This window comes from Tiliqua scincoides, chromosome 1 (genome assembly GCF_035046505.1).
Source record: "Tiliqua scincoides isolate rTilSci1 chromosome 1, rTilSci1.hap2, whole genome shotgun sequence".
Taxonomy (NCBI): Eukaryota; Metazoa; Chordata; class Lepidosauria; order Squamata; family Scincidae; genus Tiliqua; species Tiliqua scincoides.
Genome location: NC_089821.1, coordinates 48,283,798 through 48,307,587, shown reverse-complemented (window position 1 = coordinate 48,307,587; position 23,790 = coordinate 48,283,798). Strand labels below are relative to the sequence as shown.

General features: G+C 41.7%; 1 protein-coding gene and 1 non-coding gene across 3 annotated transcripts in view; both read left to right on the top strand.

The window, feature by feature from the left end:
• IPO7 (importin 7) overlaps window positions 1–23,790 on the top strand; it is a 49,130-nt gene that overhangs the window by 9,159 nt on the left and 16,181 nt on the right. For both annotated transcript variants that reach the window (XM_066639845.1, XM_066639846.1), the window contains exons 2-14: window positions 6,841–6,922; window positions 8,800–8,953; window positions 9,323–9,481; window positions 10,712–10,868; window positions 11,646–11,735; window positions 14,215–14,309; window positions 14,405–14,489; window positions 15,114–15,248; window positions 15,667–15,766; window positions 17,889–17,965; window positions 19,721–19,837; window positions 20,949–21,038; window positions 21,998–22,163. In XM_066639845.1, coding sequence (XP_066495942.1) covers window positions 6,841–6,922; window positions 8,800–8,953; window positions 9,323–9,481; window positions 10,712–10,868; window positions 11,646–11,735; window positions 14,215–14,309; window positions 14,405–14,489; window positions 15,114–15,248; window positions 15,667–15,766; window positions 17,889–17,965; window positions 19,721–19,837; window positions 20,949–21,038; window positions 21,998–22,163 — 1,507 coding nt within the window. The remainder of the gene's footprint in view (window positions 1–6,840; window positions 6,923–8,799; window positions 8,954–9,322; window positions 9,482–10,711; window positions 10,869–11,645; window positions 11,736–14,214; window positions 14,310–14,404; window positions 14,490–15,113; window positions 15,249–15,666; window positions 15,767–17,888; window positions 17,966–19,720; window positions 19,838–20,948; window positions 21,039–21,997; window positions 22,164–23,790) is intronic.
• On the top strand, window positions 21,690–21,870 carry LOC136638393 (small nucleolar RNA SNORA23). Its single transcript, XR_010793614.1, has one exon. It is a non-coding gene; the product is annotated as a small nucleolar RNA SNORA23 (small nucleolar RNA).

Sequence of the window (23,790 nt, the reverse complement as noted above, 5' to 3'; positions counted from 1 at the left end):
CACTGGATCAGGCCATAGGCCCATCTAGTTCAGCTTCCTGTATCTCACAGCGGCCCACCAAATGCCCCAGGGAGCACACCAGATAACAAGAGACCTCATTCTGGTGCCCTCCCTTGCATCTGGCATTCTGACATAGCCCATTTCTAAAATCAGGAGGTTGCACATACACATCATGGCTTGTAACCCGTAATGGATTTTTCCTCCAGAAACTTGTCCAATCCCCTTTTAAAGGCATACAGGCCACATGCCGTCACCACATCCTGCGACAAGGAGTTCCACAGACCAACCACATGCTGAATAAAGAAATATTTTTTTTGTCTGTCCTAACCTCCCCAATACTCAATTTGAGTGACATTTTCACATTTGTGATCTGTGATGCTATTCTGAGACAATGACTGCAGTCCTCTTTACAATACAGGTGCACCACTATGCATAACTGACTGTTACTATAAAATGCTTTTCTTTGCTGTCAGAGAGGAGAAACATTTGTGGTTTAATTGTGAACAACTTGGTTAATAAGGGTGCATGGCAAATAATAACTCTTGGAAGTTGTCCCTGAATTCTTTGGCTGATGGACAACTGAGAAGTCATACCCATGACACAGCATGTTGAGGAAAAAAGCAGTAGGGTTCCTTTTGTGAGGAAAGCAGGCTTCACATACAGACAAGCTATTAAATATTTTGCAGACTATTTTTAGTGTACGTATGTGAATAATGCAGTATGAAAATTCTTCCTTTGTACTAAAGCTTAGAAAGTAACTTTCTTTCCAATATTGTCTTATTTTGTTCTGATCAACCTGAATATAGTATGTTGGCTTTATTCTTCAGAAGCCATTGCAATTCGGTTCTGGGTCTCAACAGTGCCAATATAATCCAAGCTAAGAAATATTTTCCAAAGTAGCTATGCATAGAGGCTAAACTTGTGCACGGAAAGATATTCAAAATTAAGGTAGAACTGACTTTCAACTGGTAGGTTGTGACAGATAAGAAGAATCATACTGGTGGTATACAAGTTCTTTCTCTTACTAAAGCAAAGAGAATTTATGCAAATTACAGAGGGAACACAGATCAGCAGCTTGTCTTGAAAGTGCTGAATTAGGCTACTGTAGAAAGTTGGAGAAACAGACAAGAAAAAAAAATTATTGAAAAATGTAGAATAGCCCCCAACTTGAACATTGGGTTTAAAGTTGGCCCTGTTTCTGGAAAAAATGAAGACTACTGCCATTGGGTTCATAGGTACAGCAATTATTTGTGCTAATTTTCTTGAAAAGTATACTGAAAGTCAGAATGGCAATGCTGATGGAAATGCAGAGGAATGGGCCTTGTCTCTTTCCCTCTCTGTTCTAAGGTTTCTACTTCTAAACTGGTACACGAAACACTAAGATTGCTGGTCCAGCCTTGTTATACATGGATTTGACTCAACACGAATGGCCCCTGCAAATGAGAAGGAATGTGCTGATCCCTGGAGAAGGGGAAAAAAATCCATCCTTTTAAAATCGCAGTTTAAAAAACTGCTTTTTACTGTTGCAAAGACACAGTCATACAAGTGATTACAGGTATAACCTAAGTATCCACAGATTTTTCTGTGTCAAAGCAGATGAGAAGGGCCCTTTAAATTAAAGGAAAACAGTCATTTAATAATGCCAGAGAGGGCTGACAATCCATCAATCATTCTCTGCAGACTTCACTCCTCCCTTTTCCCTGAGCACATGAAAGAAGGCTAAATGGCAGTGATTATCACCTCCATTCTTTCCCCCTTGCCAGGGCTCCTGGTGAAGGGAGGGATTGCTGCCTCCTATTGAAGCCTAAGCACCTGGACCAATGGCCTCTGTGTGCATTACAAAGGTCATCAAGGCTGTTTTTAAATCACCAGAGCAAAGAAACTGTTTTTAAAATTGATTTGCCATAGTCCATTTTTTGCCATCCACGTGAGTTCTTAGAAAGGAACCCTCTTGAATGAGACTCAACTTGTATTGTGATTATGTCACAAACTGTCTATAGTTCCTGTGTTGCTTTGTTAATTAAACTCTTCCTTTTAATATAGCTGAGGTCATTCTACTTGATTAATTAAGCATTTCATAACGAGCTTTGCATGGTCTGAGACAAATATCAGCTGATACAACAAGATATATCACCTTTCTGCTTAAGCTAAACTCATAAACGTAGCAGTATCCTTTGCGAGGCACTTACATCTTTACCAAAAAATGTTAGAATTTTATCAGCTTTGCTGTTTGACAGCATTGTTTTGTAAAACAGCTTTGATCCTAGGAACTTGAGTAAAGTAGCACCTCAGGGAAGAATAATATTTTCATGAAGAGCAGATTTCACAATTTTTTCATTTTTTCTTGTTGTGCCTTGTTAAGCTTGCACACCCTTAAATAGGTTTGTAGGTAATAACCCTAATAAATTGATGCTTTCTCAATGAAAAGGGGGAAAATGATTGCCTTAAGACTAACTTTTGTCAAGCTTATATTGTTGACATCACACCTTCTTTAGGTGGCAGATTTGAATCAAGTTAAAATTCTTCTGCCATCATTCAGTTCTGTTGAATAGAATTATTTTTACATCATGTCAATCTCTAGACCACTTTTTATTGGCAGTGAAGCAAAAGTGAGTCACCATTGAGTAGTAGATGATGTCTAAACAAATTGAATTTGTAACAGGCTCCTATGATGACTCAGCTTTGTCTGGAGATAAAGGGAAAATATTTTACAATGGGTTGTCCTAGTTTTTTCTTACTTTTGCATACACCACAATACAGGGTAAATGGTGATTTAAAAATCATGATGGAACAATAATTTCTTTCTAGAAATAACATTATTGACAGTATGGTAGATTCTGTCCCATTGTACAGTAAACCCTTGCTATCCACAAGAGAACTATTCCTCGACTCCCAGCAGATACCAATTTCTGCAAATAATTGAATCCACAGGGCCCGAAAAACCAGAATTGCCTGTCAGAAGCCATTGGCAGGCTTTCTGAGGCACAGGGAGACTGCGTATGACTTCCTGATGCCTCAGAAAGCCTCCCGGACATGACCAGAAGGCACTTCCGCTTACATCTGGGAGGTCATGAGAGGCCCTCCAGCACGGGTCAGCACCTGCATTAGGTCAAATCAGTGGGTGCCAATCCCACACATAAGGAGGGACCACTATATATGTATACTGAAATGGGGAGAACACAGGTAGCTATATTCTGTCTCCAGGTTGTGCCTGGTAACCCCCGCACCTGTAGTCTTTGAAAGCTGTTGCCAGTCAGTGAAGGACCAAGTAGCATACCTTGATTAGGAACAACTAAAACGTCACAAAGTAGTGAGCAAATGTTCAAGTTCAATGGAATTCTTCAAGATGGATTCTTATGAGGAAAAAAAAGTAGAGATGGATAGAAGTTGCTGGCATGATGAAAAGCTCCACTCTGCAGTTTGCACTAGTTTTAAAATAGAAGAGGCATGTTCTAGGCAAGTTATACCAGGTCATGCCTGCTGCAGAAGGTCTGTGGCTGCAGCTAGGAATGCTGGGTTAAAGGAGCAATGACTGATTTCCCTCTAAAAATATAAATGCCAACAATTATTCAGAAGTACTTTTAGCACTAAATGGTACAGATCCCTTGTAAGGCAGATTATTCAGAGCGGAAGGTGGGATGTCAATCATTTGAAGAAAAATATAGTTAATATAAAACCTAAAAATGAGTTTTAGGAGAAGCACTAGGTATAAAATCAATAGAAGGCTACTAGGGTTACGAAGCAGTGCTTGTTGCAGGGCAAACAAGCAGAGCATATTTCCTCTATGAGCAAAGTCCTTTTTATTGTTGAGTGGTAGAAGATAATCTGTCTCCAGTTTAAAGGGTTCCCTCCTGGATGACTGAATTTGATTTTCTCCAAAGCAAGAACTGATAGTGGAAGAAAAATTGCCCTTGTTTCCACTGGTGTAGCAACCATTGCATGTATTGTTTTGTAAGAGAGCTGCCATAGGAGTAGTAATATGAGAGAAAGTGTTTGAAACTCCTGTGGTTCCTTAAAGCAGTGGTTCTCAAACTGTGAGTCATGGCTCCCTAGGAAGCTAAGGAAACTAGCCAGGGGAACTGCAGAATCCTTATGAAAAACCTGCCGCCCTATACAATGTATAGGATCGTAACCCTAATGGGGAGCCATGGCCAACGGCCCAGTAAATCAAGGAAGCCACCAGTTAACAAAGTTTTAAAGAAGTGACCGCTAGGTAAGGTCTGAAGTATTATTTTCTGAATGTCCATCTCCCAATTGTGAGTATCTTGAAAGCGCTGAGGGTTCAGGATAGCTTCTTGCCCCATTTAAATCTGTCAGCCATTTTCATCTGTGCCCTCGCACACTGGTGTGCCGTGAGTAGGTATGCCGTGAGTAGGTATGCCACAGGAGTTTGGGGGAGGGTCATTTATTAGTAGGGCCACTGGGGGATGTGAGCATTCCATCAACAGCATGGTGTACCTTGTCAGTTGTCAAAAAACTGATGGTGTGCCTTGACAACTTTAGTACCTTGTTTTAGTATACCATGAGATGAAAAATGTTGAAAATCACTGATCTAAGTGGTTGGAAGTCTTTCCCACTTGCTCTGTTAAAACAATTCCCTATTTTAGCAGGGATTTTATTTTTTCCATGGTCGTCTTTTGAGGACTTTTAAATTATACCCAAGGGTCATGTGAGCTGCCTGTCTGCTCACTTTTCCTTTTTCCAGTGATGTGCCTTCTGAAGCAAGTGTGATTGTGTAGGGTTGCATGGAAAAGTTCAAGACCAAACTTGCCTTCATGCTTAATTTTTTAATGAAGAATAAATGTGTTGCTTTTTAAAGATGCTGGTGGAGTTTTTTTAGCTTGTATAGTTAATGCTACCCTGTAGTAAGTGCTTACATTAAAAGGAATTCACTAGAGGATGGAAGTAATAATGCTAATAGAATGTTGTCAGGTGCTGAAGTGTAATTTGTAATAATAGGAATTCTTTGGGGCGCACATGAGACCATTAAACTCAAGAAGGATTAAATTCATCTGTTCATGTGCCATGGTTCCCATAAATATTGAAAATTGGAGGTCAGATCTCTTACGTAAAGTATGTAAGAATCATGCCTCAGATAAACTCCTAGCCAGAGACACAAAACCTTAAAACCAGGAGGAAGAAATGAGAAGGAGAGGGGAAATCCTCACTGTGTCTAAAGTGAGGAGGGTAAGATTAGCTTGTGCAAGGGGTCTAGCTCAGTGGTAGATCGCATGCTTTGCATGCAGAATATCCCAGGTTTGGTCTCTGGAATCTCCAGCTAGAATTTGAGAAAGCTCCTTGTCTGAAACCTTCAAGAGCCTCTTAGAGAGCCTCAGTACAAACTGTGTTGAGATAGATGGATCAGTAATCTGACTTGGTGTAAGGTGACTCTGTTTTCTTGAGAAGGCCAAGTAGACAAGAAGGACTGTTTCCAGACTTGCTTTAATAGGAGGTTGAAAAACTTTCAGTATATTTCTCGAGAGAGCACAGTTTTTTTGCTCAATCTTCCTTCCTTCTGCAATGGCTTTTTAATACCCTACATGGCTGCCTGCAAATGTGAAGGCAATTGTTTGATGAGAGCATCCAAGAGAACAACTCTTGTTGGCAGGCCCTAAGATAACCTTCCCTCACCCAGAGCAGTGATGCACACTGTAGCCTGATTACATTGGCCCTCCTATACTGCATTCATCGTATTGGTGTACATCAGGGGTGGCCAACCCACAGCGCACATATGCCACTTTTTTGTAGTGAATCTTGAATGTGCCACTTGAAAGAGCCACGAGTTGGCCATCCCTGACTTACAGGTATACTGCCTTTGAATGGACCATTCAAACCTCCTGGAGGTTCTCGGTGGTGGTGCAGATGCGGGCTGTGGGAACTGTCTATCTGCAAAAGGTGCAGGCTGAGCCATTCTTAATCCTTTGGCTTCTGGAGTCCCTGCCACAGTAGTCTGAAGTGTCCTCTGAGGGGGTGGGAGTTGCTTACCATGGAGGCAGGTGTTGGAGCCAGTGTGAAAGGGCTTTGGAGGCTACCCTTCCTCTAAGCCCGCTTGGGATGGAGGCAGCTTCTTGGCGGAGTTGGTAGCCAGCTGCCCTTTGGCATAGCTAAAGAATGCAGTGCATGGGCTCGCCAGCTGCAACTTGACCAAACAGTGCCGCCTGCCACCCAACTTGTTTTGAAGCTAGAGAGAAGAGTGGAGCTGCCACTGTGTGTCATTTAGAAAGTGTCTACCTGCCACTAGTGGCACATGTGCCACAGATTGTCCACCCCAAGTACATTAATCTGCTTGTATTACCCTGTAGTTCAATTCTCACAATGGCTCTTGTGAATTAGCATTCTTAGAAGAATGTTTTGAAAGAATGGAAAAAGAAGTTGTGAATATAGTGGAGTTGTTAAGGTAACTATTCTGCATTCTGTAATTCTGGAATGCATTTTGCATTCTGACTAGATACCCATAGAGAGAATCTGATCTTAAAGCTAGGAAAATGGTCACTTGCTCTGGTTCTGTCTAGGGAATGAAACAAAACGATTAATTTCTGCTGATGACTGAATGAGATTCTTTTAAGGAACAGAAAGAACATCTCGGATACTAAAAGGGACAAGAAAAACCTTAGGGGAAATAGTGTAAGAGAAGGGAAGCAGGTTGATTGAGAGGAAAAGGAGATCTAGAAGAAACTAGAAAAGTGCATCGTCCTTGAAAAACCACTAGATACTTGGGGACTGGTAGTTTTTTTAGAATATGGAGAACTATTGGAAAAATATGCACCTACCCTATAGATAACATCTTTTATTTGTAATGATTTCTAAATATTGTGTGTGGTATCTGATGTTTGCTTACAGGCTCACAAGACAGTGAACTTCGTTTCAACTCTTCTTCAAATCACTATGTCAGAGCAGCTGGATTTACCAGTGAGACAGGCAGGCAAGTTGATTGTCTTTTTTAAAATAATATGCTTAAATAGAACCATTTTATTCTGACTGGATGGGTAAAAATGTACAGCGGAAATTAGACTTGAAAATTTTGTCAAGTTGATAGAATTGATATGGTCTCAAAACATAGGCAAAAAGTCCATATATTATGTCACGCCCTCTGGCTGCAGTTGCCGCCCACAGCTGCCAGACCGGGGCAAGTTGCCACAGGTGTGACTTGCTAGTAAACCCCCTTGGGGTCAAGAGTAGGTATGAGCAATGGGGTGGCCTCAGATAGTTTTCCAAGGGGGGTTATATCACCCTGACCCCCTGCCTTGATCTTGTGGCACCTTAAGGGCTCCCAGGCAGACAGCCTTCCCTCATGCTGCCTGCCTCACCACTCCTCAGACTGTTATCACTGGCCTCCCCGGCTTTATAGGGCTTCTCAGCTCTACCCTGCTCCTCCTCCTTCCTGCTTGTTGTCCTTAAAGGGATACCAGTCATAAGAACAGCCCCACTGGATCAGGCCATAGGCCCATCTAGTCCAGCTTCCTGTATCTCACAGCGGCCCCACCAAATGCCCCAGAGAGCACACCTGATAACAAGAGACGTGCATCCTGGTGCCCTCCCTTGCATCTAACATAGCCCATTTCTAAAATCAGGAGGTTGTCCATACACATCATGGCTTGTAACCTGTAATGCATTTTTCCTCCCAAAACTTGTCCAATCCCCTTTTAAAGGCATCCAGGCCAGATGCCGTCACCACATCCTGTGGCAAGGAGTTCCACAGATCAGCCACATGCTGAGTAAAGAAATATTTTCTTTTGTCTGTCCTAACTCTTCCAACACTCAATTTTAGTGGATGTCCCCTGGTTCTGGTGTTATGTGAGAGTGTAAAGAGCATCTCTCTATCCACTTTATCCTTCCCATGCATAATTTTGTATGTCTCAATCTCCCTGCTCTCCCATTACATTCCCTGGTGTCTAAGGGAGTGGCATTTTAGCCCCTCGTTCCTGTCTGTCCTGCAGGATAGGATGCCCTCTTCCCCGCTGGGGAGTACGGTCGGGGCCTGCTGCAGGCTTCTCCAACCAGTGACGTCCTTGCCCTAATCTTAAAATGGGTAAACTGATATGTGGATTTTTGTCAAAGAATGCTGATACCGTGGAGCACAATCCTAAGGGAGCACTCAGCCGGTGCAAGTCTTTTGTGCTGGCCTGGGAGAGTTGCAAATGTGCCATAAAGCATGTTTGTGCCTCCTCAAGTGTCAGCTGGGCCAGTGCAGAGACATGAGCTGGCCTGTGGAGGCTGCATTCAGCCTCTGTGCTGATTGAGAAGGTAGGTCAGTGCAGATGAGCTTGGCTGGCACAGAGGTCGGGGGGTGCATGGGGAGGGCGGGAGGGAGGCGGGAAGCAGGCGTTTTGGGACTGGGTGGGTGGGTGGGAGGGAGGCCTGTGGGCAGGTGGGCAGGGTTGGGTGGGACCAAGATTGGCAGTTATCCTGGGTCTTATCCCCAGGCAGTCCTGGGCAGCTCGGATTTGTGCCACCTCTTTAAGTGGCGCAGATCCAAATATCCCATTGGCACTGCTGCGGCATTACCTGGGGTAGGGGGAATTACATCCTCTAGCCTCCCAATGCTTAACTTAAAGCCAGCCTCCAAAGTCAGTACAATTTTACAAGGTATTGGGGTGTTTTTGAAACATGCATAAACTTCAGTACTTCTCTAGGAAAGGGACTTCATAGCTTCAGGGTGCACTTTATCCAGTTGTGGCACATCAGTAGTCATAGCAGAAGATGTGCTTTCTTATGAGTTGTGGTTTTATGCTACTGCAGACCCATTATAGCCTTATACATAAGTTTGGGATATACCAGTATTGAATTCTTCTCTCTCAGGTGTTATTTACTTGAAGAATATGATAACACAGTATTGGCCTGATCGTGAAACTACACCAGGGGACATCCCACCTTACTCAATACCAGAAGAAGATAGACATTGTATTCGTGAGAATATTGTAGAAGCTATTATTCATTCTCCTGAACTGATCAGGTATATTCATTAAACTTGCTCTCAGTCATGATCTTGAAGTATGTTCTTACTTAGATCTCATTATGTTAAACCTCATTGTGACAAAAAGTTACAAAACTGATTTTGTATTGTGCTGGAAAATCCAATCTATAGCACTCATATCGCTGGATAAATAAGAGGATTCTGGACTTGTAATTCTTATGTTACAAAAGAGAAGATTGTTACACTAGATAAATAGGAATATTTAAGCCTTAATTTTTTTAAATTTAGTTCTATTCTAACTGCTTGGTTTATTTAGTGTTTAGCTGTTGCCCAAAAAGCAACTTCAAAAACCAAAATCCCCTAAAATAGTGAGGCTATTTTTATAATCACCTGTGACTTCTCTTCTAGGGTACAGCTTACTACTTGCATTCACCACATTATCAAGCATGATTATCCCAATCGTTGGACTGCTGTTGTGGAGAAAATTGGTTTTTATCTTCAGTCCGATAATAGTGCCTATTGGCTTGGAATTCTTCTCTGTCTTTATCAGCTTGTGAAAAACTATGAGTAAGTTCCCCTTTTACTTGTAGTCATCTCATAGAAGAGCAATAGCAAGGATATGAAACTCCTGCTTTACTAAAAGCTTACACTAGTACTTTCTAGATAATGTTGAGTGAGTTATGCTGAGTAAGCTATTGAGTGGGCCTCTGCTATTCAGTGAAATGAGAGTTGGTCAGTGCAGACTGTATTACTACCAAGATGCCTATAGTAGTTTTTCCTGGGATATGGAACATAGTGACTGTTTCCCCCTGGTGTACCCCCCCACTCATTGCTATCTTATACTATTCTCCTCATATATTTTTTTTATAAACCTAGATGGCTAGAAATGCCTTGACCAAAGAGGTCACATTATGTTATAACAACTGAACTTGCCTGAGGCTTAGAAAGTGGTTTGAAGCAGATGATGGAGTTCTGCTGCTGAAGTTCAGCAGTCCTAATGCTTGTGGGGGACCTGACTAAAAGTTAGGTCCGTGCTCTGAGCTCCTTGGAAGCATCGTGGGGTGTAAGTTAAATAATTTTTAAAATGTGACTTGTTTAATGATAGATACTCACTTTTCTACAGTCATGCTTTTTCCTTTGTGAAGAGAGTTTCCTGAAGTCTTGTTCTCCTTTTTGGTTGCCCTGTTCCCTGTCTTCCTCCTTTTTATTGTAGGAGAAAGATGGGAGAGGGGGCTCACTAGCCACTTTTGTTACTTGTAATGTTAACTAATAAGGTGAGCAGCCACTTGGACCTCCCCCTTTCTTTTCCTTTTATTCTTTCTGGGGATGAGTGCTTCTTCCCTGAATCTTAATTCTTTGCAGGCCTGCATGGTTCTTTTCTCTTGCTCCTCTTATACCTAGGCTGGGTATAGTTAATACTTCTAGGTAGTGGTATCAAACCTAGCCACATGATGGGAGCTTTACAGATCTGGCCTTGTTCTGCCTTTGCTTTTTGATGTCTGCATGACACAGTATTTAAAGTGAGCAAATTGTGTGAGGTATGCTCATATAATAGTTTACACTTTTGCTATTGAACAGTAGAGGTCATCCAGTTGCTGGCAGGATAAAAATGTGAGTACAGTATAATTATGCAAATTTTGGATTTCTTTTCTTTGTCATGACAAAATAGCGTAGGATTTAGTACTTTCCTAATACATTATTTTGAAGCTACTTTGAATATGTGACTTGAAATCTTTATCTTAAATAGGTATTGCCTCTAAAATCCTTCTAAAGCAATTTCTTTTTTTCCTTAAATAGGTATAAGAAACCAGAGGAGCGAACTCCATTGATAGCAGCAATGCAGCACTTCCTACCTGTTCTGAAGGATCGCTTTATCCAACTTCTCTCTGATCCATCTGATCAGTCTGTCCTTATCCAGAAACAGATCTTCAAAATCTTCTATGCTCTTGTTCAGGTGAGACATTTCTCCCCTTTAAAGCATTAATGTTCTAAAATCATTTTAGTACTCTGAAATATTTGTCCATCAGTGTTTGGCCAGGGCAGTGGAACATTTATTTGAGATTCTGAGTGGGTTTTGTGGATAACTTTGCCCTGAGTACTGTATATATAGATATTGTGGAGTTTTGTGTTAAATCTGCATGGCAAGGGTGATTAGAAATTACTGTTCTTAGTTACTTTCTACAGTGACACTATTTTACTGAAAACATAAATCAAAATACTAAAGAAATTGGTATGTTTAATATAGAGTTATTCTTAAAGCAAGTGCTTATTTTTCACTTTTTTTATACCACCCTTCCTCCAAGAAGCTCAGGTTGGTGTATGGTACTTCATTAGTTTGGCAGGAAAAATATAGTGGTCTATTTGTTCAGCAAGAAAAACCACCTGAATGGTGCAAATATCAGTTTACAATTTGAAAAACCAAGGCCTGAATTGTGTTTTTTCTGATATGAAACAAAACCGTTTTGATCAGTCCCAGGAGGAAGCTATTAGGAGACGATTCAAATGTCTCAGGAAATATGGGAAGAATGAAAAAGAGGAAAACTTTTTGTGGATAAGAAGAAAGTGTACATGCCACAAAATACCTCTTGTGCTAATAAAGTTCCCCAGCAGAGTTCTGCATATCAAAATAATGCCTAAGAAAGGTTTGAAGAACATATTAGGTATGTGTAAATGTTTTTTATTTTAAAGTGGAACTTAATTTGTAATTTTGTTTTCTTCCTTTTTTTAATAGTACACTTTACCTCTAGAATTGATCAATCAGCAGAATCTAGCTGAATGGATAGAAATTCTGAAGACAGTTGTGGATCGAGATGTACCAGCTGTAAGTGCTTAAGGCATATAGACCAATCTTCTGCACAAATGTTGGATATTTAGTTCCCTGATGCTCTGTATGAAATTTAATGAACAGATTATAATCTGAAGGGTCTACGATAAGCATGAGAAGGAAATGTGGCATAGCTATGAATTTTCTGGTAGTTTACCTTTGATGATCAGCTATTGATGGTCTGACTAGATGTTACTTCCTTCACAAACTTGAGGTGGATCATATTTGTGTGTGTGTGTGTGTGTGTGTGTGTGTGTTAAATAGCTAGATGGGCGAGGGGTATCAGTGCTACCCCCTGCTGCAGTCCCAGTCCTGATGCTTTCCTGACTCCTGGGCTGCTGCCATTAACCAAGGGGGAAACACTCTCATTGTCACCAATGGGAATTTTCCCCTAGCTAAGAAAAGCCTCGGAGGGGTATAATCAACAGTCTGTTTCCCCCACCATGTTCCCCATCTGGCTGCTTTTCTAGCTGTTTTTTTTAAAGGGCACACTTGCTATGAATGTGCTTAGACTAGCATGTTGTTAGTTCAGGTATACTGTTAAATACTGTTAAATTAAATTTGCAATACATAAGAAGATTATTTAATAATTAATGTGATGGTTGTGCTTGCATTTGCTTCACTAGCTGTGAAAGTCTTAGATTTACATGGAATACATGGAACACATAATAATTCCCCCCCAACTCAGAGGTTTTCACACCCACCCAATTCAATCCAGTCTCTTTTCCCCCACACCAGACCACATTACGCACAACCCTTGCCTCTTTTAAGTATGGAAAAACACCTCAAAAAGAGAGAGGGTAAGCACAAGGGGATTATAGACAAGTCATGTAAGGTAGTTAAATGAGCCAACAAAAAGCACACACATCCCTCCACAGTTCCTTTTGTTACATAGCCCTGGCCGTGCTCTCCCCCCCCCCCACTTGTGAGTCCAGAGTCCTTAGGAAAGTGTTCAACACAATTTAGGCAGGTGGGTCCTGAAGGAGATGTGTGAAGGAAGCACCAGCTCAGAGAGACATCTCTGAATGGCTGCTGCATGTCTCAGGAAGAAAGGTCCTTTTGGTGTGCACTGCAAGGTCTTTAGGGGGGAAAAAAAGCCTCTCTTCACTTCCTGTTCTATTTGCTGTCATGCTCTAGCTGTGGGCTACTTTGGTTGGAGCTAAGACAGTGTGAGCAAGCCTGTAGGTAGGCTGCAGCCACAAAACAGCTGCCTACTCTGTCCTTAGTCTGTGGATCTCCTTGCCCCAGGATGTGATGATGATGTCTAGACTAGATGCCTTTAAAAGGGGATTGGAGAAATTTCTGGAGAAGTTCATCACAGCCACAGTGTGACTAACAGCCCCATTCTAGGCATGTCTACTCAGAAGTCCCATTATAGTCAATGGGGCTTACTCCAAAGTAAGCATGCATAGGATTGCAGGAGATAGGGAACTGGCCACATGTGGGGTGGGGGAGGGCTTCCCATGGACAAAGCTGCTGCTGCCCTCTGAGGAGGAAGAGTCAGGGGTTGCACCTGCTGTACTTGGCTATGGTGGTGCCTGTTCTGCAACTTCTGGGTTTGCTTCTCCCCAGGTGGGCAGCTTGCAGTAAGATAGCAGAGGTGCTGCCTGTTTCCCTCTCCAAAAGGGGTGCCAAAACCTGGTTGCCTGGATCCCTTGCTCCACCCCTGGGTGTTAGAAGAGCACATCCAGGGGGCCCAATCCTGCCAACTGGGGAGGGGGTACCAGGGCTGAGGGTTGAGCATACTGTTTTTTCCCCTCTCCTGCTGCCACACTGTCTCCAACTCCCTCTGTGTTCCCTGGCCAGCTGGAGTCCAGACTCCCAGGGAAATCACATCCAGAGAAACCCACTCCCAGGGAAAGCCAGCCAGCGATGCCTTTGGGAGCCTGTTCCTTCTCCTTCTCCTTCTCCTCCTTATTACTCCCATTGCTCCCCTCCTCAGGCCCCCCCACCTCCTCCTCCTGCGGCAGCCCCCATGCCCAAGAGACGTCCCAGGCTGGCTGCAGTCCTGATTTGACTCCTGAAAAACCAGGCTATGAGGGCTCACCGCAAGGCACAGGGTCAAGGAATGGAGGCAGCAGGCTGGAGGCAGCGGCGGCAGGGCGCCTCTCCTCTGCATGCAGCTGAGCCAGGAGGCTGCACAAATGCGCACACCTTATTGGGCACCTGCGCTTCACTTTTTCGCTTATCTGGGCACTCACAGACAAGGAGGGAAGGGAGGGGGGAGGCAGGAGGCGGAGAAAGGCCATGCTCTGATTGGCTCTGAGCTGCTCTGATTGGCTGCTGGCGCTGCAGAGGCTTTTTTTCTTCCTGGAAGGGCATTTTTTTTCTTTTTTTCACTAGAGAGGTCACGGACCACCTGGGAGGGCGCTGTGGACCACCGGTGGTCTGCGGACCTCAGGTTGGGAACCCTAGGTATATAAGTACAAATATAAGTATTTTTACTTATGGTATAATCTACTATTGGTTCTTAAAGGAGACCCTTCAAGTTGATGAAGATGATAGACCTGAATTACCATGGTGGAAATGTAAGAAGTGGGCATTGCATATCTTGGCTAGACTTTTTGAAAGGTAATGGATTTTCTAATTTTTTTTTAACTTTTGGAGATGTTACCTCTGATGAGATACATAAAAATATTGCATCATTATCTGACTAATCATAATAGGTACGGAAGCCCTGGTAATGTTTCCAAGGAATACAACGAGTTTGCTGAAGTTTTCTTAAAGGCATTTGCTGTGGGTGTCCAGCAGGTAGGAATTTATTTGTCATATCACAAGCTTCTTTGGGAATTAGTATTTATTCTTTGCAGAAGGAATAGATTAAAGATCATGTTAAGCTTATACAAAAACATCAGGTTGTTTGAAATTAAGAGTTCTACACTCGCTTATTAAAACTAATTTAATCTCTTATTGTGGGTATTTAGCAAAATTATGTTTGGGTTACCAAAGAAGCCTCTCTAAGGTGGTCCTAGGTACTAAATTTGCTTGAGGGCAAATGCCTAACATTCTGATAGACCCATCCTGTGTCTTCCTACCCCAAAATTTTCCCCATATATGATGAATTGACAAAGCCCTGGTGCTTCCTAGTGAAGAGCTTCAGCACACCTATCACCAAAAATCATAAAGTGTACAGATCATTAGTGGTAGGATAGCAGGATCAGTGCAAGTTACACTCCAGAAGGACTATTAATAGCATCACAATTTCCAAATTCCCTGCTACTTCCCACGTGACTAGGTACCTTTCCCCCCATTTATGGATTAAGACTACATTTGTAAATCAGCTATGTGGAAAGGTGCCACCTAGACATGAATTGGGATTTGTTTGGCAAGATGCTTAAATATTTAGAGATAACTAATTGAAGTTCATTTTCTTAGGTTTTATTGAAAGTCTTATATCAATATAAGGAAAAGCAGTACATGGCTCCTAGAGTCCTGCAGCAGACACTAAACTACATCAATCAGGGGGTGTCACATGCTGTCACTTGGAAGAATCTGAAACCCCATATCCAAGTAAGTTCTTGTTTTTCTTGCAAATGGAAGAAACTATGCAATGGAAATGCTAGTTTTTTAAAAGGCTTTCCTTACCACTATTGCAACATATTTTGATTGGGAATTTATTTCAGCCACGCATCTGCAGATTTGCAAATCTGCACAGTTCAGACAATTCATACTTGTTTCCACAGCAGTGAAAGCTGCAGCTTGTTTTGACGCACAGATTTTTTTAAAGTAATACGTACTGTGTTGATTTTAACATCTGTGACTTCAGACTGTGGTGTTGATATAAACCTTATTTTATTGCATGCTTCATCGAAAGATCATACAACTGGCACCTTATATGATGTACTGGGCCTTTTGAAAATGGTTTCTCATGCTGTTGCCTTATCAGAGAGGGAAACAAAAACTGAAGACTGTTTCTCATTATTTGCAGGGAATTATCCAAGATGTGATTTTCCCACTGATGTGCTACACAGATGCTGATGAAGAGCTGTGGCAGGAAGATCCTTATGAATATATACGTATGAAGTTTGGTAAGTAGTTCAAAATTATGTATGGAATGCATATTTTCCCAAATAGACATTGTAATGCGAAAATGCTCAATGTGATAAACTGTTCGTTCCTGTTCTTTCTATAGCTGTTGTGACTCAAGCGGAAGGTTTGTGCCATAGCTGGAGGTGTGATTTTTTTTGGTTATAATGAAATAAAAACACCTAAGACTTCTTTCTGCACTTCTCATTTTTGTAAAAAGAACAAACAAAAAACCCTGAAACCTGCAAAAAAATAAAATGAAATAAACTGGGAAATATGCAAAAAAATACATAAATGGGCTGAACAGAGGGTGCATGGCTAATGACTATGGCTACAGTCACAGCCTGGTAATGACACTATACCACCTATATCATTTAACCTACTACACTTTTAAAGCTATTATATTTATAAAAATGTGCCCTTGGACTAAAACACATCACTGCTTTCTGCACTTTTTTTCCTTGGGGGGGGGGAATCTGTGCAAAAATCAAAACATTTAAGAACACCTCTAGCCGTAGCATTAATTTTTGTGCAAGCCAAACTATACACAACTTGATAGTCTGCCTTGTTTGCTTCTAAAATGAATGAAATGCGTGTTTTCCCCAGTTATAGTTCTTAATGGCCCAATGCTATCTCCCACTGATGTACTGCATTTAGGTCTGCCAGTATAGCCTCTGCTCTATCCTGCCTGCCAACAGAGGACCCGGCTAGCCTAAAGAGCAAGTAAAAATAAAACAACTCTCTGGCTGTTGCCTGGTGTCCTATGGGTCTTCTCAGAGAGGCTCTAGATTTGGCAGGCTGAGAACTACTGCCAAGATCCATCCCCCCCCCCGATCCGCCACTGCAGCTGCACCATTGGCCAGTCTACATGGTGCTGCTTTCAGTGTGTGGCCTCCCATCTTTTGTCCTAGTGGCAGTTCTCCACAGAATGAGGGAGAGGCTACTGTGCTGGTGGTTTGCAATCCTTGTGATCTACCAGTGTATTTAGGATAGGATTAGAGCCTTAACATGCACCAGGTTATGTGTAAGAAGCAGAAAATTTACACTTTTCTACCATTTCTCCTTGAAGAAATTGTTCTTGTTCAACTTGACTTGTTCCTGCTGCTGGGCTGAAGTGCCAGGGTTGACAGCGCTCCTTTGAGAGAGGGGCCCAAAGTCTTAACCCTATATTTTGTACATCAAAGCATAATATCAAGCTTGTGTAGTCTAGTCTTGTGTACATTTACTCAGAAGTAAATCTCACTATATGCATTGTTTATACTCGGAAAGTGTGCCTAGGGTTATACTCATATCTGGGTGAGTTTTCTTTTTTTTAAAGTGAGGTAAAAAGTACTATTTCGGTGAACGTATTAACTTTCAAAATTCCCTAAAGTCCTTTTTTAAGAGCTCAGGCTTGTAGGAGGCTTTCTCAGTATAACAGTGAAAAGGAAAATTTTTGGATGCCTCATAGATCTTTGAGATTTTAATCAGCATAATCAAATTTTAATCGCCAGTTCTTATTGGTGGAATTTTTAAGATCTTAATGCCTCACGCTGTTCCAGAACCACCATTCAGAGCGCGATACCATAGTCTTTTGAGACTGAAGGTTGCCAACAAAATGCCTCACAAAGCAGGTGATGGCTAGGTTTTGGAATACTTTGTTTTTGAGAAAAGATTCTTACATGTTGTGTTGCATTTTATATTAGTAGCATCTGCAAAGCATAAAGGAAGCAGATATCCTGTAGTACAGGTCGACCCTAATTATCCGCGGGTCCAGGACCCTCAGGTTCAACTCAGTGCATGTCCCTGATCTACATCTGGAGAACGGACCCGTACCTTCTGGAGGTGCCCTCCATTTGCATCCAGAGGTGTTCTGAGACACAGAGAGACCATATGTGGAAGACCTGTCAGAATGAAACTCCGGTGGATACTGAGGGCCAACTGTACTGATATTTGATATTTCTAGATTCCAAGGAAGTTGTGTTTTTTAAAAACTCTGTATACAAATCAAAGTGGGAATTCCTATAGTAAAAAAATTTTGGTGAACAGGTTGAAATGTCTCTGAAGATTGAATTCAGTTTTTGTTTTGCTTTAGTTCTTTTGTTTCAAATGACAAAACATTTAGACTTGTGTTTTGTTTAATAGATGTGTTTGAAGACTTCATTTCCCCCACAACTGCTGCTCAAACATTGTTGTTTACAGCATGTGGTAAAAGGAAAGAGGTATGCTTTTTAATTATTACTTTTAATCCCAAAACAATAGTCCTCTTTCCTGGACTCTTGTGCAAACCGACCCTTGGGTACGCTTCTTTATGTGATATTTGCATAATGGTATTTGGAAAATGCAAATAAGTCTTGGGGCAATGTATTTTCTAGTTAATCCTAAACTACCATCATTCCCTTTGATCATGAACTTGGGGTTCTTGAGTGTCTATCTAATTGGAAACAAAACCAGTCTATTTGCATGCAAGTTGGTGGTTTCTGCATACTTGGAGGACTTGCTCGTTATGCAGGAAGTACATAAGTTTGTAAATTAAAAGTAATGGGGAAGTGGGGGCATCTGCCCAAGATGGACTGAGCATACTCCAGTGTGGCCCAGAATCAATAATAAAATGTTGAGGTACTGGTTCGAAAACAAGAAGTGCAAAATGCTTGGAGGGTGGCAGGATGATTTGACCTGCTTTAGCCATGGGTATGAGGGTTGGGGAAATGCAACAGTTTGTTTTATGTTCCTCTAAGGGTGAGGTTGGATGATCAAATGCGTATCAGTGTGAAAGTGAACTTGGGACCTACAGAATGTTAGAGAGCCCTTGAGCCACAATTGTTCAGAGGGAGAAATGGAGTTGGCATGCATGCTCACAATTTTAATACATGTCTTTCAGGGTGCATGTGGGGAGCTGGATGTATGCCATAAAGTTAAAATCTTTTCCCTTTCCCATTCTTCAGAACCACCCCTCACTAGAAGCCAGACTCCATATTGACCCTCTAGCATAGCAGAAGACTGCCTCGAGGGAAGGCAATAGAATAAAAGTGTCCTTTTTCTCAGTGTCCCTTTCCTCACACTTCTTTGAGCTAATGTCATTTCAAGTTCCCCAGGTTGATTGGAGCCCTGAACACACAGTTGTACCTGGGAGGGCAGGGGGGCAAATGCCCCAGGCGGCACCCATGAAAGGTGATGGCACAGCAACCCTTCCCCACCACCATTTTTTTTTGTTTCTATGGACCTGAAGGCCTTTTAAGGGCCGGGAGGGACTGCCCGATGTCACCCCAGCCTCCAGAAAAACAGCACTTCTGGTTTTCTGAAAAAACTGGAAATGCCATTTATCTGATGGGGGCATTTTGCGAACCTGTGCCTGCAGGCAGCACTGGGGCCTGGTCCACAATTACTTGGACATTAACAATCTTCTTTAGGGCTTGAGATACATTGCATTTTATTGTATGTTCCACTTTTAGACTATATGTTACAGCTTCAAGGATGATGTTGCTTAACATTATCAACCATAGTTTGTTACCCATGTGAGCCTTAAGCTCACACAGTTTTTTCTCCTTGGTAGCCAAGGGGAGGGAGTTTAAAGGTTCTGTTCTTGATATACTATAAAATGCAGTTCCCTATTTTGTCTGATGTGGGAACTGTGGCTTGTACAGAGCAATTCTTCATATTCAGATGAAATTGAAAACTGCACTTTGTTACAGACTGACCCTCACCTTGGAGAAGGAGGCAAGGAGAGGGAAGAGCATGCAAGGTCACATTTGCCTGTGCGCCTAACAAACCATAGTTTGTCATTATGATGTTTACATAGCATTCCATTAAATGCTACTTTTTAAATGTAAATTATCTATACAGTGTCTGTGCAGTGTCCATGTATTGAAATTTGGAAAAATAAAAAGTGAGCAATCTGGACAGTTTCAGCAACTTTTTAATACTCAACATGCTAGCTGAAATATTTTAATAAATTGTGTTTTTCTCCCTAAACCTAGGTTTTGCAAAAGACTATGGGCTTTTGTTACCAGATCCTCACAGAACCAAATGCTGATCCTCGTAAAAAAGATGGTGCTTTGCATATGATTGGATCTTTGGCTGAAATACTATTGAAAGTAAGTGTAATGTATAAACAAGAACCTAAACATAAAAACAAAACTGTATCCATGCATATCTCTTGCTAATTAGAATAATAATTGCTAAGTCTGCACCTATGACAACGTCTGTGCAGTAGTAGAACAGGGCAGTGGTTCCCAAACTTACTGTGGTCACAGCACTTTTTTTTTTTTGCTGGGGTCTCATATTCCCAGCTATTCTGGGTGCTGTCATCTTGAATTGGGCAAGATGTTGCGCGACTCTCGTGAGATCGAAGATGGTGGAACCTGGGGGAGCAAAGAAGCTCCTAGGGACATCCCAAGGCATCCTTGTGAATTTGCTGCCGTTTGGGAATCACAGGAATAGGGGATATATTCTCATCTCCTCTATATAAAAACCCATACAGAAGACTATTATGCCTTTGCACTGTTTTGCACCAGAAGTGTTCTGAGAAATTCTGGGTAATTAATCACTTTCCATATTATATTTCAGCTTTTTTACTGTGCTGGTTTTCAACCACTGGTTCATACATGAATTGATGTCCAAAAATTAGCTATTGGTGGAGCTCTCACAGCCAGCTAGCTCTCTCCCTTCCTGCCTTGCTGGCTCTGCAAGGCATTCTGGAGAACTATCTGCCTTTTTCTGCCATTATTCTATTCTTTTTCAAGTACCCCTAAAGGTTCTGTTGAGTGCCCCTGGGGGGTACATGAATCCCCAGTTGGGAATCACTGTTTTACTGGTATGTCGTTTACAGTACACTTACTCTGATAGTGCTTACAAAAAGGTGGTGAAGATCAGAATTTAAAAAGTTAAAGAATAAAAATGTATCTTACGATCTTTTACTGTATTTTTAATAAATTAGAGACTGTACTTCGGTAACAATTACTGGTAGGTTTTTTTTCAGGATCTGGCCTCAGGTAAAAGTAAAGTCATACACCCCCCTAAGTTTAACCCCAACTTATTCGAGGGTCATATAAAATTCCATGATTTTTTGCTTAAAACCTGCCCTTGACTTATCTGTGAGATTGACTTATAGTTGAGTGTCTGCGATAGTTCCTTTCTGGCAAGTTAGTTGTATTTCTCTATATAAAACTAAAATACTGAACTATCATTGTTTTAATATTCCAACAGAAAAAGATATACAAAGATCAGATGGAGTACATGTTGCAGAATCACGTGTTTCCTCTGTTCAGCAGTGAGCTTGGCTACATGAGAGCTCGAGTAAGTAAATGCGAAGACAGGGCAGGATGTGTGATTATCTGGGTCCAGCTTTTCCTGCTCTTTTCCCAGTGCTAGCTTTTCTGTGAATATATTATGTGGAAGACAGGACAAGGCTCAGGAAGAAAGGTCTTGTGAAGAATAGTGATCTCTGGCAAGTGTAGCTAGGGCTCTTGGGTGGAAGGGAAATAGTGTTCCTATTGTACTCTAGGTTCCAAAACTTTCTTCAAGGGGACTGAATAGAACCAGAGATCATACAATATCTTGAAATTCAATATCCTAATTTTTTCCAAGTTTCCCTATTTTAAATTTGTATTATACAACTTTTATGTAACGTGGCATGCAAGTTTTATGTATGCAGTTAAAATGAAGTGTCTCTAGATGTGATCATCTGAAAGAGAGAAGAGGAATAGCTCTCTCTTCTTTGAGAACAGTAAATGCAGTGGATTTTAAGCTTCGGGTAGGCAGATGTAGTTTAAATATTAGGAATTCCTTGCTGTCTGTAAGAACAGTTTAGTAATGGAACAAAGGAAAAGATGAGGCTATACATTCTTCATTGTTTACAACAACCATATGATAAGCCTGTCTCAGTGATCGTCATGCAGTGATGTGACATCATGTGATGCTCCTCTCCCCAAGTTAATTAAATTGGCTGTGGTCATGTGTGCATAGTTCCTAATCTATGCTTAGTGGTATGGTCATTTGCGTTCTGCATTTAGACTATATTGCTTACATATTACCTGTGGCCAAAGAACAACTTGAGATCATAGTACTGATCTAGTGATGTTGAAAAACAAGCTTTATCGCTGATCAGCCTCCAAATTCTCAAACATACCTATAGAAATGGTGAAAAGTAATTCAAACATTTCAGTGTCAAAACTTCTGTTTTTATTAATGCTTTAGACAACTGGCATGTGGGACTTGCATGTGCATTTTCTGAAATTGTTTGCCATCTTCTTCAGGCTTGCTGGGTTCTTCACTACTTCTGTGAAGTTAAGTTTAAGAGTGACCAGAATCTGCAGACAGCTCTTGAACTGACAAGAAGATGCCTGATTGATGACAGAGAAATGCCTGTGAAGGTGGAAGCTGCCATAGCACTACAGGTTTTGATTAGTAATCAAGAGAGAGGTATTTTTCCCCCCTGCACTGAACTAAGAAAGTTTAGATGTGGCAGAATATTGAGTAAAATGTTGCTCTGCTCAAAGCTTCACTGAGCATGGTTATTTAGCCATAATTTCAGCAGTGCCCTGCCCAGGGTGCAATCTGAAACATAACTACTTAGAAGGAAGTTCAATCTGAAACATACGTACTTAGAAGGAAGTTCAGCCTAAAACAATGTCTTAATACAGCGGGACCTCAATAGCCACGAGGGAACCATTCTAGGATTCCCCCATGGTTAACTCACCTGTGGGGGGGTGACATCACAGCCACTTACTTGGGGGCTGGGCTTCAGAGGTTGTGTGTGGCTCCCTATATTTATGTATGCTTGCAAACTGCGGGAGCTGAGTTCTTTGCAAGGTAATTAGCAGCTACATTATCTGATTTTTGCCTTGGGGCTTGAGGCAATTAGGCTCAAATCCTAACCCACTTTCCAGCACTGATATAGCTGTGCCAATGGGACGTGTGCTGCACCCTGCAGTTGCGGGTCACTCACGGAGGCCCCCTCAAGGTAATAGAATGCTTGTTTCCTTACCTAGGAGCTACATTGCCCTTATGCTGGTGCTGGAAAGTGGGTTAGGATTGCACCGACAGTTATCTCATCTTTCCATCACCCTTTGGCAACGCACTAAAAATCAGATTGTGACCCACAGTTTGGGAACTACTGAGCTATGTGGTTTCCTTTGCTCGTTTCCTTTTTAGTGTTTGCCATTTTGTACAAATTCTGTTGTTCCAATTTTGTACAAATTGTAAAAATTTCTGTAGAATAGTTTTTTAAACTTGAATAGATAGAACCACTGTACAGAGTGTCACAAAGTTGTTTCTTGGAAAGCCCTTCTGGAAAAAAATGTGTGAGCAACAGATTGCTTTTTAGAAGCAACTATAGCTGGCCCAGTCATGGTGAATGATGTGGTTTGTGTCGGTGGATGGTGGGCAGAGGTGCCCCTTCATCCTGAGCCTGTTGCTGCTTCCCTCCCGCTTGCCGTGGACCAAGCCTCATCAATCCACTTCTTGCTTGCTAAAAGCATGCAGGAGAGGATCACTTGCTTCCTTACCCATTTCTTTCACATGCACTTAAAAGGATCATGTGAGGAAAGAGCAAAGTGAGTGGGTAGGGAACCAAATCACTGGTGTCTGTTCCTCCCTACCACACAGGCAGCAGTGACCTGCTTCTTTTACCTTGCACAGTCCCTCTACAAAGATTGCATGAGGTGAGAGGATTAAGGGAGTATAAATCCCTTAAATAAATCAAAGTGCAGTGCATGATGGAAGTTCCTAGCATGACACACCCTTCCTATTTATCTGAAGGGATTGTGAAGGAAGGAGCAAAGTGAGCAACTTCATTTTTTTAATTTTGTTGAGACAGTGGCAGCAGATCTGGCAATGGATGCCAGAGCAGGTTCAGCCATCCTGGCCCATTGTTCCCATGTGTCCTGTGCTCTATTATTGTACCTCTTCGCTGGTTTTTCTTGTTAATGCAGTATAGGCTATATTCTGTGCTTATTTTTTCTTGTACAAAGCCCTTTTATGTGTTTTTTCACATTTTTTTATACCACCCTTTCTCCAAGAAGCTCAGGATTGTGTACATAGTGAGTGA